This window comes from Raphanus sativus, unplaced genomic scaffold (assembly GCF_000801105.2).
Source record: "Raphanus sativus cultivar WK10039 unplaced genomic scaffold, ASM80110v3 Scaffold0540, whole genome shotgun sequence".
In the NCBI taxonomy this organism is placed as follows: Eukaryota; Viridiplantae; Streptophyta; class Magnoliopsida; order Brassicales; family Brassicaceae; genus Raphanus; species Raphanus sativus.
In genome coordinates this window covers 18,945-30,285 of record NW_026615858.1, presented here as the reverse complement: position 1 = coordinate 30,285, position 11,341 = coordinate 18,945, and the positions used below count along the sequence as shown (strand labels likewise).

At 37.7% G+C, this 11,341-nt stretch overlaps 2 protein-coding genes across 2 annotated transcripts; both read left to right on the top strand.

Annotated features, from left to right (window-relative positions):
- The first annotated feature begins 3,621 nt into the window (after positions 1-3,621).
- Positions 3,622-6,431, top strand: LOC130502401 (uncharacterized). Its single transcript, XM_056997195.1, has 4 exons — positions 3,622-3,650; positions 3,740-5,357; positions 5,435-6,060; positions 6,140-6,431. Exons 1-4 carry the CDS (start codon positions 3,622-3,624, stop codon positions 6,429-6,431), a joined length of 2,565 nt encoding a protein of 854 aa, XP_056853175.1.
- Positions 6,432-7,886: 1,455 nt separating this feature from the next.
- On the top strand, positions 7,887-10,941 carry LOC130502400 (uncharacterized). The gene is made up of 9 exons (XM_056997194.1): positions 7,887-8,126; positions 8,177-8,314; positions 8,423-9,121; positions 9,202-9,498; positions 9,565-9,672; positions 9,759-10,016; positions 10,114-10,431; positions 10,499-10,810; positions 10,894-10,941. Exons 1-9 carry the CDS (start codon positions 7,887-7,889, stop codon positions 10,939-10,941), a joined length of 2,418 nt encoding a protein of 805 aa, XP_056853174.1.
- Positions 10,942-11,341: the final 400 nt, after the last annotated feature.

The following is an 11,341-nucleotide window of genomic DNA, read 5'->3' as shown; positions in this document are numbered from 1 at the left end:
TAATCAGCGAAAGTAGATATTAGGGTGTTCTGTGAACCTATCGGACCTGATCTCTATTGCTTGCGATCGCTTCTCACCTCAACGACAGTTAGACGGTGAGATCGATCAGCATAGGGAGCAGTACCACGACAGTGGACTGTTCTACTTGAGTGATCCGAGTTCTGGACATGTTCTTATTAGCATTTGAATAATTGTTTGGCTCACAAGTATTAGCACCCGATGAAGTAACCCTAGGCTGGCTTCTCTTTAAATTGAATTCTCATTTATATTATTTTACTTGCTTTGCACGTTACCCTCAAAACAAACCCCCATATTGTCTTAGCTTAATTTTGATCCCATAGAAATAAAGTGTAAGAGTTCGTCTCTGTGGATTCGATCCTAAAGTGCTACATCGACATACCATTCGATTGTGGTAGTGTGCACATTAGGTTAATTGGTGTGCGTGAACACGAATATCAGGAACCAATTAAATAAAATCTACTAATCAATCCTAGGCAAGGTTGGTTTATGTGATAGAAACGAAAAAAAACAATTCCTAAAATGAGTAAGGCAGTTGCTCTAACTAACAATATGAAGGGTTGTTTAAATGGGATAAATAGTGCTAGACATAGGGTTTCTATTCAGGAATGGAGATTATAATCTCTATAAATGCTTTAACAAGTTGATCGCATGATACTATAGATCTCAGCCGCTTAACATATGTGAATGAATCACTAGTTAAAATATCTAGATCTCTGGCCACACCTTTCGCATGATGACACAGAAAAAGAGTCGGTCGATATCCTTTTGAGATATCGAGCAATACACCTTTCGCGGTGCCGATCGATTTACCAGTAGGGTTATCGATCGACGGCTTCTAGATCTGCCTAGGCGCGAACAGAATATGACCGCGAGGTCTCAAGGAGGAACTGTCGTTCTTCTCAACGGGAAACAGGCATCGCTCAAATGGATAATTCAAGATAATCTAAGATCCTAGTGATCTATGTTCTAGTTAGCTATTCTAAAACAAGCATAGGGTACAATCCATTTGATGAGTATCACAACTTAGCAATTATAGTTTGGGGCTAATCCCACAAACCTATTTAAACCCTAGATCTAACAAGTAGACTACTCAGACATAGCTAGACAATTCATAACAATAGATAGATGAAAGAATTGCATAGATAGAACAAAGTAGAAAATACAAAAGGAGATGAGAAATCTCTCCAATCTCTCTCAAACAAATAAAACTCTAGTCTCTCTCTCACACTCTCTGCTTTGGTTGTAAAAAGTTTCAAGCTTCAAAGGGTTTCAAAACTTGCCGTCAAAAATACTTAGCAGGAGTATTTAAGCATTTCCATTAGATTAAAAACTCGTCAGGGGCAATCTCGTAATTTGGTGAAGTAGTCGGCTAAACCATTTCGTCCTCGATATCGATCGACAACACTGAATGTGTATCGATCGATTATAATCTTCTAGTACGCGGATCTTCTCAGCTACATCGATCGACAACTCAAGATGAGTATCGATCAATTATAATCGCAATGTTGACTTCCGACTTAGTCTTGAATGGTCAACTCGGGTGTATCATCTCTTGTACTCCAAAATACTCCAAAAAAACATCACTTTCTCACAAAATGCTCCTGAACCTGAAAACATACCTAACAGTCTAGAAAACAGATTAAATATATAGTAAAACACTATTATACCATGGTTAAAAACGGGTAAAATCCATGGTATATCAATATGAGGAGAACGCTTAGAGTGTTTGTGTAAACCCCTTTGATTGATAGTGGATGTTGTGGGAGACGGTTCCCACCCCAGAGGTACCGCAAGGGAACTGGGTTAAAAATCTTGTGTCGTTATTTAATTAAGCAATCAAACGATCGATAATTCCTAACAAGTGGTATCAGAGCAATCCAGGTTTTGATTGTGAGTGTTAGTGAGATTATGGAGTTGATACATTGAAGAGTTCGAGTTGAAAGATCAAAGGGAAACATGACGTTTAATGAAGTACGGGGATATTGAAGACTTGAAGACTTATTTCCGCTGCAATCACAAGGTTATTGTGATGTTTGAAGTTTCTGGATACTCAAGGCTGCTACGTTTATGGAATCAAGATTTTGGGAGAGCACATGGAAGTAGAATAGATTTTAACAATAGAGAAGTCAATATTTTTTGCTGTGAAATCAGGTTGTATTTTGGCTTGCTCTAGTTGTTAAAAGTTTATTCAGTTTGGTGTTCAAGGATGGGTTGGTAAAGCAACTGGACTTACAGATCCATGTCTAGGGGACGCCTTAGGAAAAGGATGTGTAGAAAAGTTTTTCGACGGTATGTTAAAAATCTGAGATTCAAGAGAAAGGTTATAGCAGAAGAGTATGGAGGTGAAATATGGAGTCTGCTTGAGGCAAAGCAGGCAGGGAGCTTATGAGAAGTTCATATAAAATCAGGTCTGATAAAGTTTTCAAGGAGGGTTAAGTGTCAGGGATAAGGATCAGAGTTTCAAGAGCTAAAGAAGAACACAAAGGTTGTGTGAAGTTCTGTAAAAAGAGATGCTTGGACTAGGGGTCTGTCGAAAGTCTATCTAGCAAAGATGATGGCTTGATGGCGGGTTTTGTTAAGTGATAACAGCGGTACACAAAGGAGTTCAAGGCATATCAAATACATAAGAATCTCGTTAAACAAGAAGAGATGAATGGAAAGTTGTGTTAAAAGTCTTCCCAACAAGAGTAGTAAGGAGGCGGGTTCCATCATGGTTGATGGCGGTACAAGATGGATTCAGTCTACGGTTGTTTATCCATAAAAGAAATTTTTGGAAACACAAGAAAGGAGCTCAAGTAAATCTAAGAGAAAGGAAATCTAGCAGCAAGGTGTAATGTTGTTAGTAAGGTTTTGTTCAACAAGAAGCATGGACAATGGTTTGTATCGAAAGTCTATTTAGCATGGTGGTAGCTTGATGGCGTGTTCTGTTAATGTTAACGGCGGTACAAAAAGAAAAAGGATCCGAAGCTGTGGGGTTTAAACAGAAAAACATTATTCACTACAGGAAATTCGCGCATTGATAGCAGTGCATAATAGCGTTTCTTAATTTGTGCTATGTTTAATATTTTAATAGCGTTTCTTTTTTTGTAAACGCTACGAATAGGTAGTCTTAATAAAAAATATGGTGACGCGTAGAATACATAGCATTATGTATTTCAAAACGCTGTCGAAACTGGGAGCGGGGAGTCATAAAAAAAGACCCGCTTAACACTTAGTGAAATTTTCAGTCTCCCTCTCATCTCACTTACAGAAATGTCTCGATCGAGTTTTTCTCTTTTTTTTCATTTTCCATCTCACTTTGAGAAATTGATGGAGTGAAGACGATAATCATGCAGCATTTCTCCCTTAGAGATATCTCTCGATCCATTTCTCCCTTTCAAAAGCCGCCGAACATCTAAAACCTAGATCTACCAGTTCGCGAAGAAAGTGTTCGATTAAAGGTTTGTTTTTGGCTCTGTCTCATCGATTTCTTATAGATCTTGGGTTTAGAAACTATAATTGGGGGTTTAGGTGTTTGGATTTCAATTTGTTTCAATTAGGGGTTTCTAATTTCAGTACTTTCTGTTTCGTTGGTTTGGGAGCTGTTGCCGTATTGTGGTAATGGACAAGTCATGGGTTTGGCTTCCAAGGTATGAACTTCTCTACAACTTTCTTTGCTTAATCTTGAACTTCTCTACAACTTCCAAGGTTTGTGCTAATCGTTTTTTATAAATTACAGGGCAACCACTGAGTATGAGGAAGGTGCACGTGGTTTTGTGTATGCATCAGCAAAGAGATTGGGTAATCCTCTGCAGATGTTATGTCCTTGTATCGACTGTCGGAATGTGTGTCATCAAACTGCTGGCACAATACTGGATCATTTGGTAATTAAGGGAATGGATCAGAAGTACAAGAGAAATGCGTGTTGGAGTATCCATGGAGAGAGGAGGTCTGAGAAAACAGTTGACGATCAACATGCTGAGTTAGAAACATACGAGTTGTTTAGATCTGCCTGCTTTGAAAATGGTTCAGAATCCTCGAATAAGGATGGAGAACAGCCTGAAGTTGTTGGGAGTCAAGAAGAACTTGAGTTTAAGAAGAAATTAGAGGATGCAGAAACTCCTCTATACTCGGAGTGCCCAAACTACACCAAAGTTGCAGCAATTATGGGTCTCTACCGCATCAAAGTGAAGAGTTCGATTTCAGAGAATTACTTTGATCAGCTTTTAAGTATGGTTCATGACATGCTTCCCAAGGGTATTGTGCTTCCAACATCAACATCTGAGATAAAGAAGTTCTTGAAGATATTCGGTTTTGGATATGATATCATCCATGCGTGTAAGAATGACTGCATTCTTTACCGGAAACAGTACGAGGTGATGAGTAGCTGTCCAAGGTGTGGGGCTTCAAGATGGGAAGTTGATAAGCATTCTGGTGAGACAAAGAATGGGATTCCAGCAAAGGTACTCAGGTATTTCCCTATAAAAGAAAGATTCAAGAGGATGTTTAGATCGGAGACAATGTCTAAGGATTTGCAATGGCATTTCAGTAATTCTTCTGAAGATGGAACAATGAGACACCCGGTTGACTCATTGACGTGGGCTCAGGTCAATGCTAGATGGCCTCTTTTTGCAGCTGAACCGAGAAACCTACGACTTGGTATATCTACAGATGGGATGAACCCGTTTTCTATCCAGAATACAAAGCACAGCACATGGCCAGTTATGTTGGTGAACTACAATATGCCTTCGACGATGTGCATGAAGTCAGAGAACATAATGCTAACCCTTCTGATACCTGGTCCAACTCCCCCAAGTAACAACATCGATGTTTATCTTGCTCCTCTGATTGATGATCTGAATGATTTGTGGAATGAAGGTATCAAGATATATGACTCATTATCCAAGGAGAATTTTACACTGAAGGCTATACTATTGTGGAGTATCAGCGACTATCCAGGTTTGGGGACCTTGTCTGGTTGTAAAGTGAAAGGGAAACAAGGATGTAATGTATGTGGGAAGGATTCACCTTCTAAGTGGTTGAAGTTTAGTCGGAAGTACGTCTATTTGGGAAATAGGAAACGACTTAGGCCTGGTCATCCTTACCGACGACGAAGGGTTTGGTTTGACAACACTACAGAGGAAGGGACGGCTAATAGAATTCAGACAGGAGCTGAAATATTTGAGCTGCTTAAGGATTATAAGAATGAATTTGGGAAACCTTTGGAGAAGAAAAGCAAAAGGAAAAGATCAGGTTTGTGTGATGGTGAGGAGCTTAGACATGAAGAATATGAAGAAGACTCTGACCAATGGAGGTGGAAGAAACGTTCTATTCTATTTGATTTACCCTACTGGAAGGTTAGTCTCTATTAAAAAAACGTGTAAATTCTTTATCACTTTCTGTGACTAATTTATGTTTTTGTTTGTTGAGTTAGGATATGCCGGTGCGTCACAACATCGACGTAATGCATGTGGAGAAGAATGTCTCTGATGCTATTCTATCCCTTTTGATGCACAATACTAAGTCAAAAGATGGTGTCAAAGCACGACAAGATTTGGAGGACATAGGGATTCGACGTAACTTACACACTCAGCAACGTGGGAAGAAAATGTACTTACCTCCTGCTGCTTATTGGCTGAGCAAGGAAGAGAAGAAGAGATTCTGTAAGAGATTATCAGAATTCAGAGGACCAGATGGCTACTGTGCGAACATTGCAAATTGTGTCTCACTTGATCCTCCTCTGATTGGTGGTCTGAAGTCTCATGATCATCACGTTCTTCTGCAGAACTTGTTACCAGTAGCTTTGAGAGGGTTGCTGCCAAAAGGACCTAGGACTGCAGTTAGTAGATTATGCAACTTCTTTAGTAGATTATGTCAGCGTGTAATTGACCCAGAGAAGCTAATAACACTGGAGTCTGAGCTTGTGGAGACGATGTGCCAAATGGAGAGGTTTTTTCCTCCATCTCTTTTCGATATAATGTTCCATCTCCCAATCCATCTAGCTAGAGAAGCACGTTTGGGTGGCCCGGTACACTTTAGATGGATGTATCCATTTGAAAGGTACATAGTGTTTTCTGGTTTTTCTTTTTAGTTGTTATAAGCAAATATCTAACAAATTTTTCGTATGATGGACAATTAGGTACATGAAAACACTTAAATCGTTTGTTAAGAACTTCGCTAGGCCAGAAGCATGTATGGCAGAGGGTTATATGGCAGCTGAATGTATTGCTTTTTGCTTGGAGTTTCTAAAAACATCTGTACCAGTTCTAGAGTCTGCAAATCGTAATGAAGATGTTGATTTGGATGAGCATATACTTGAAGGGCGTCAAATTCATAAGGCTACAGAAGTTACACTATCTGATAAAGAGCTTGACATTGCTCACAGATATGTGTTAATGAACACGGGTGTTGTGAATCCATATGTTGAGTAAGTGTGAATCCATATAGTTTATAGTTAATATATGATAGGTTTAGTTAATTATTCTAACTCTTTGGATTTGTAAATCAGAATGCATCTTGAAGAATTACAAGAAAAGGACATCCGTTGCAGAAGAAAACAAACTCTTTTGTGGAAGTTACATGGAGAACGGTTTTCACAGTGGCTAAAAGAAAAGATATTTACAAAGTTCTCTATACATCTCTTCTAGTTTACTCAGTATTGATTCACTAATAATCATAACTAGATCTTGACCCGTTCGACCGCACGGGTATTAATTTTCAGTTTTAGTTTTTGTTTATTTATACTAAATAGTATATTTATAATATTTAATCGTTTTATATTGACTAAGCTAGGGATGTGTATTTGGATATCCACTCAAATTCGGTTAAAATCTATTCGGGTTTGAGATTTTCGAGTTTAAAGATTCTAGCTCTTTTCGGGTATTTATAAACTTTGGTTCCGGTTGGATTTGGAACTTTGCGGGTTTGATAATCCGTTTAAATTATTTTAAATTTTCAAAATTTATATATCTTTAAATATCCTTAAATCTAAAAAAATATAACATGTAAATTTGAATAATGTAAGCTAAAATACCTAAATTAAAAATTAAAATAGGTTTAACTTGAATATTTGGATGAAGAATAAATATATATTTTAAGTATTTTTATGTTTTGATTATTGTTTATCTACTTTAGATGTTTACTTTTGATTATTTTTTTATATATCAAATATTTTAAACAACTTAAAATAGCTTAATCTTGGATATTAACTCGAAAAATAGCTAAAATATTGAAGTATATAAATATGATTTAAATATATTCGAATATCCGAAATATTTTGTTCAGATAAGGTTTAGTTATGGTTTTCTAGATACCAAATGGTAAATCCTTTTGGATATTATCTAATTTCGTTTCAAATTTGGTAATTTTTTTTCGTTCAGATTTGTTAAATGAATAGTTGATATTATAATTTCCATGAATTGTTTGACATTGATTTAATTGAGAAGTTAATGAAGTGTATTTAATTTAAATTTAATTAAAAAAAACAGATTAATGTAAGTGGAAAAGACAAAATATTAAAATAGGAAATATTATTTAATTGTGTATTTAATTCAAATTTAATTTTGGAAAACATATTAATCAAAGTGAAAAAGACAACATTAAAATAGGAAGTATTATTTAATGTCAGTGGTATGAAAGTGTAAATAACACTGAAAACTAATGGTATCTTTATATGTGTACTTCTATTTTAATAAAGTAGATGGTTTTGTTTATATCAGATCCCTACTAATTCAAAAGAGCATTCGACCCAACTAAGATGGTTAGCATTTGGTCCAACACATAATGCTCAAACCTATAATGGCTATATCATCAATGGACATCGTTTTCATACTGAATTCTTAAAGCGGAAGACTCAGAACAGTGGAGTAGCATATGAAGCTTTTGCTATGTGTAGATCAAGTGTGAAAGATACCAATCACGTTGCAGATGTCATTTCTTACTTTGGAGTGATACAAGAGATAATATTGTTGGACTACCACATGTTCCAGGTTCCATTATTCAAGTGTAAGTGGGCCAACAAAGGGAATGGTCTCAAGGAGGAAGATGGATTTATGCTTGTGAACTTCAGCGTTAACCAAGCAGCATTTCTCCAAGATCCATACATTATGCCTTCTCAAGCAAAACAAGTGTTTTACTCCAGAGAAAATGACTCATCAAATTGGAGTGTTGTAATGAGAGACCGCCAAGAGGGTATCACGAGTTAGAAACCGAAGAAGAGTTCGTAGCTGCGCCAATAACCATCGAAGAGAATGATGATTTGGGGAATGAATATTCTGATGATGATAGTTTCTGTGTTAGGGCTGATTATGATGGGGTCCTAGTAGTTGAATAATTGGGCTAGTTCGTTAGTTAGTAGTTAGCATTATTAGGTGGTTAGTATTATAAGGTAGTTAGTAGATGATTCTAATGATTATAGTTTCAGGTAAACATTATGAAGGAGAAATCTGTTGCACGTACAGTTCGTCGCAGTAAGCGCCAGAAAGGTGAAGATGCGAGTGTTGAGCCATTGAAAACTCAGAGAAGACCTAGAAAGCTTACTGGTCAAACAGCAGAAGACACAGCAACTGATATGCAGATCGGTACTCAGGAATCTGCATTGGAAGAACATCCTCGTGAAGAAGTAGTATCACCAGAAAAGGAGATAGAAAACAAGGATCCAGAAAACGAAGGAGATTCACCAGAAAAAGATGGAGAAGATCCAGAAGACGAAGGAGAAGAACCAGAAGACGAAGGAGAAGAACCAGAAGACGAAGGAGAAGAACTAGAAAAAGGAGGAGAAGAACTAGAAAAAGGAGAAGAACTAGAAAAAGGACACGCAGATGATACGCAGCATCCAAGTGAATCAGTCCTTGGTGAGCAGCCAAGTGAATCAGTCCAAGGTGAGCAGCCAGAGACCAAGACAAAGAGACGAAGAGGGCGTACTAGGATGAGCAAAGTGGCTAAAAACATTGAAGACAAGGTTGAAGTTGAATTTATATCTCTCGGTGAACATGTAGGGGATGGATCAGTAACACTTTCCTCATTTCTTGGTCCACTTGTGAGAGAGCATGTACCAGTCCTTCTTGGAGATTGGAGGCACCTTGATGAACAGATCAAGGATACAATGTGGGAGGAAATTCAGGTATTTTCTCACCTGAAAATAGTAAAAAAGCTTTCATTACATAACTTCTAGCATTGTGTTAAGTTCTGAAACTCTTGTAGGCGAGGTTCAAACTGACAGAACAGTGGCAAAAAGAAGCTGTGTTAAAGCAGATGGGGTGTATATGGAGGTCTTCAAAGTCAAGGCTTGTAAGCCTTGTGCGAAATGTAGGGAGCATGGAAGAACTTACTAAACTAAAACCAAGCAATGTTCAATCTGCGTCAGCTTGGATGAATTGGGTGAAGACAAAGAAAGGAAAAGATTTTAAGGTCACTAGTGACAAATTCAGGGAATTGAGGAGAAACCAGATTCCTCACACAACTAGTCGCAAGGGAATGGTTCGCTTGGCTCATGAAATGGTATGATTATACTTTTAAAATATTCCAGTCTCTTGTAATAATGTAATATCCTTTTGTCACGTGTAGAAGAAAAAAAGTTCAAACCCCACGCAAGTGACTAGGAGTAAGGTCTGGATAGCAGGACATACACATTCAGATGGGAGACCTGTGAGGCCTGAGTTTGAAGATACTATTGTAAACATTCCAAATTCTTTTTCTGAGTTCTTGTTGTCTAAATCTTCAGTTACTTATGCTATTACTGTCTTATTCTTTGAAATCAGGAAAAAATCAAAACCCTTGATACTGAAATGGAATCCACTGCCAGTACGAGTGTTAACGACGATGCTGTGAGTCAGGTCCTAGGAAAAGACAAACCAGGAAGGATTAGAGGAATGGGCAGAGGAATAACTGCTACGAAGATAGCATTCATGCAGGCCAGAGACTCACATGTACTGAAACTTGAAGCTAAGCAAGCTGAATTGCAGGATGAACTTCGTGGTTTGAAGGATGTAGTTCGTGGATTAACTGCATCAAAAAGTGTAAGTTTAACTTCTCTTTTTCTTTTTCGTGAACGAATTTTGTGGTTGCCAGAGACTCACATTAGTGTTTAACTTATCTTTTTATTTTTTCTCTCAGAATCATGTTGACGGTGTCTCCAATTCTGAGTTCAGTGATCTGAGCAAAGGACCTAGGTGTCAGATTTTAGACTGGTGTTCAGTAGATGATGTTGTCATCGGAGAAGGAGAATTCTGCTCATCTGAACCAACTTACAAAATTGGACGAATTCCACTTGGTATGCATGCTGGTGCTATTTTAGTTAAGTCTGTTACAAATGAAGAAGCACCTATCTGGAGGCCTACGACATCTGTTACCACACTTGGCCAAGCCATTGGAATGAAAATAGCATGGCAACTTGAGAAGCTCATTCTGGATGAAGACTACTCAGAAAATATGGTAAGTAAATATGTAAAGAAGCTAGTACAGAATCATGTTGATAACTAATCTAGTGTTGTTTCTGTAGCCTACAGAGGGAGAAGGCGATAAAATCCTAATCTATGATTGGTCAAAGGAGGATGTACTTGTTGCTGAGGGTCGTCTCCAGTCAACTGACCCAAAAAAAATGGTTAACAACATTCCATTGGGTCCTAGTGCTGCTATTGTCAAAGTAGATAGGGTAGTTAATGAAGATGGTTCTCTATGGAGACCAAATGTGGAGAAGTTGATGATTGGTGATGCACTCGGTGAGAACATCCCATGGCCTATCCATAAGATTCTTAAGGCTACTGTACAAGCAAACAGAGATGAACTGATGTCTAGAAGTAGATCGCGTGCGGTAAATCTCTAAACATTCTCATTTTTATTGTGGTTGGTAATTTTCTGCTGTTGCTGAATTTGTTGTGTGGATTTTCTGTTTAGAGTGCAAGTAACAGCTCTAACACCAGCAAGAATGAGAGAAAGAAGTGAATCCTCTTAGATTGCAAGGGATCAGGAAAAAAGGTTGCAGAAGGTCGAGTTTCCTCGACTAATCCAGATGATGTCGTTCATTTTGTTCGGTTAGGCCCCAATGCAAGCAAGATATGGGTTGATGTTCCTCTGATTGAAGATGCACCACTTTGGAGACCTAATTCAGAACTTCAGATCATTGCTGATGCTCAAGGAAGTATAGTTGCTTGGCCAAATGACAAACTCCTTTACATATGAATGCTCAAGGAATGTCTCACAAGAAATCTACTATGTTGTTGTACTTTTAAAAAACGTGAATGCTCTTTAGTACTTTAAAAAACATAAGCCTTATGTCTGTGTTGATTTGTATGATTTGTACCACCTTGAATATTTAGTGTGTTGCTTGGTTATTATATTTTTC

Coding starts and splice junctions, on each gene's coding strand:
- LOC130502401 (XM_056997195.1), top strand. CDS start 3,622: ATGGACAAGTCATGGGTTTGGCTTCCAAG. Junction 3,651..3,739: donor TCATGGGTTTGGCTTCCAAG/GTATGAACTTCT, acceptor TATAAATTACAG/GGCAACCACTGAGTATGAGG. Junction 5,358..5,434: donor TTGATTTACCCTACTGGAAG/GTTAGTCTCTAT, acceptor TTGTTGAGTTAG/GATATGCCGGTGCGTCACAA.
- LOC130502400 (XM_056997194.1), top strand. CDS start 7,887: ATGTGTAGATCAAGTGTGAAAGATACCAATCACGTTGCAGATGTCATT. Junction 9,673..9,758: donor CTGAGTTTGAAGATACTATT/GTAAACATTCCA, acceptor CTTTGAAATCAG/GAAAAAATCAAAACCCTTGA. Junction 10,017..10,113: donor GATTAACTGCATCAAAAAGT/GTAAGTTTAACT, acceptor TTTTTCTCTCAG/AATCATGTTGACGGTGTCTC.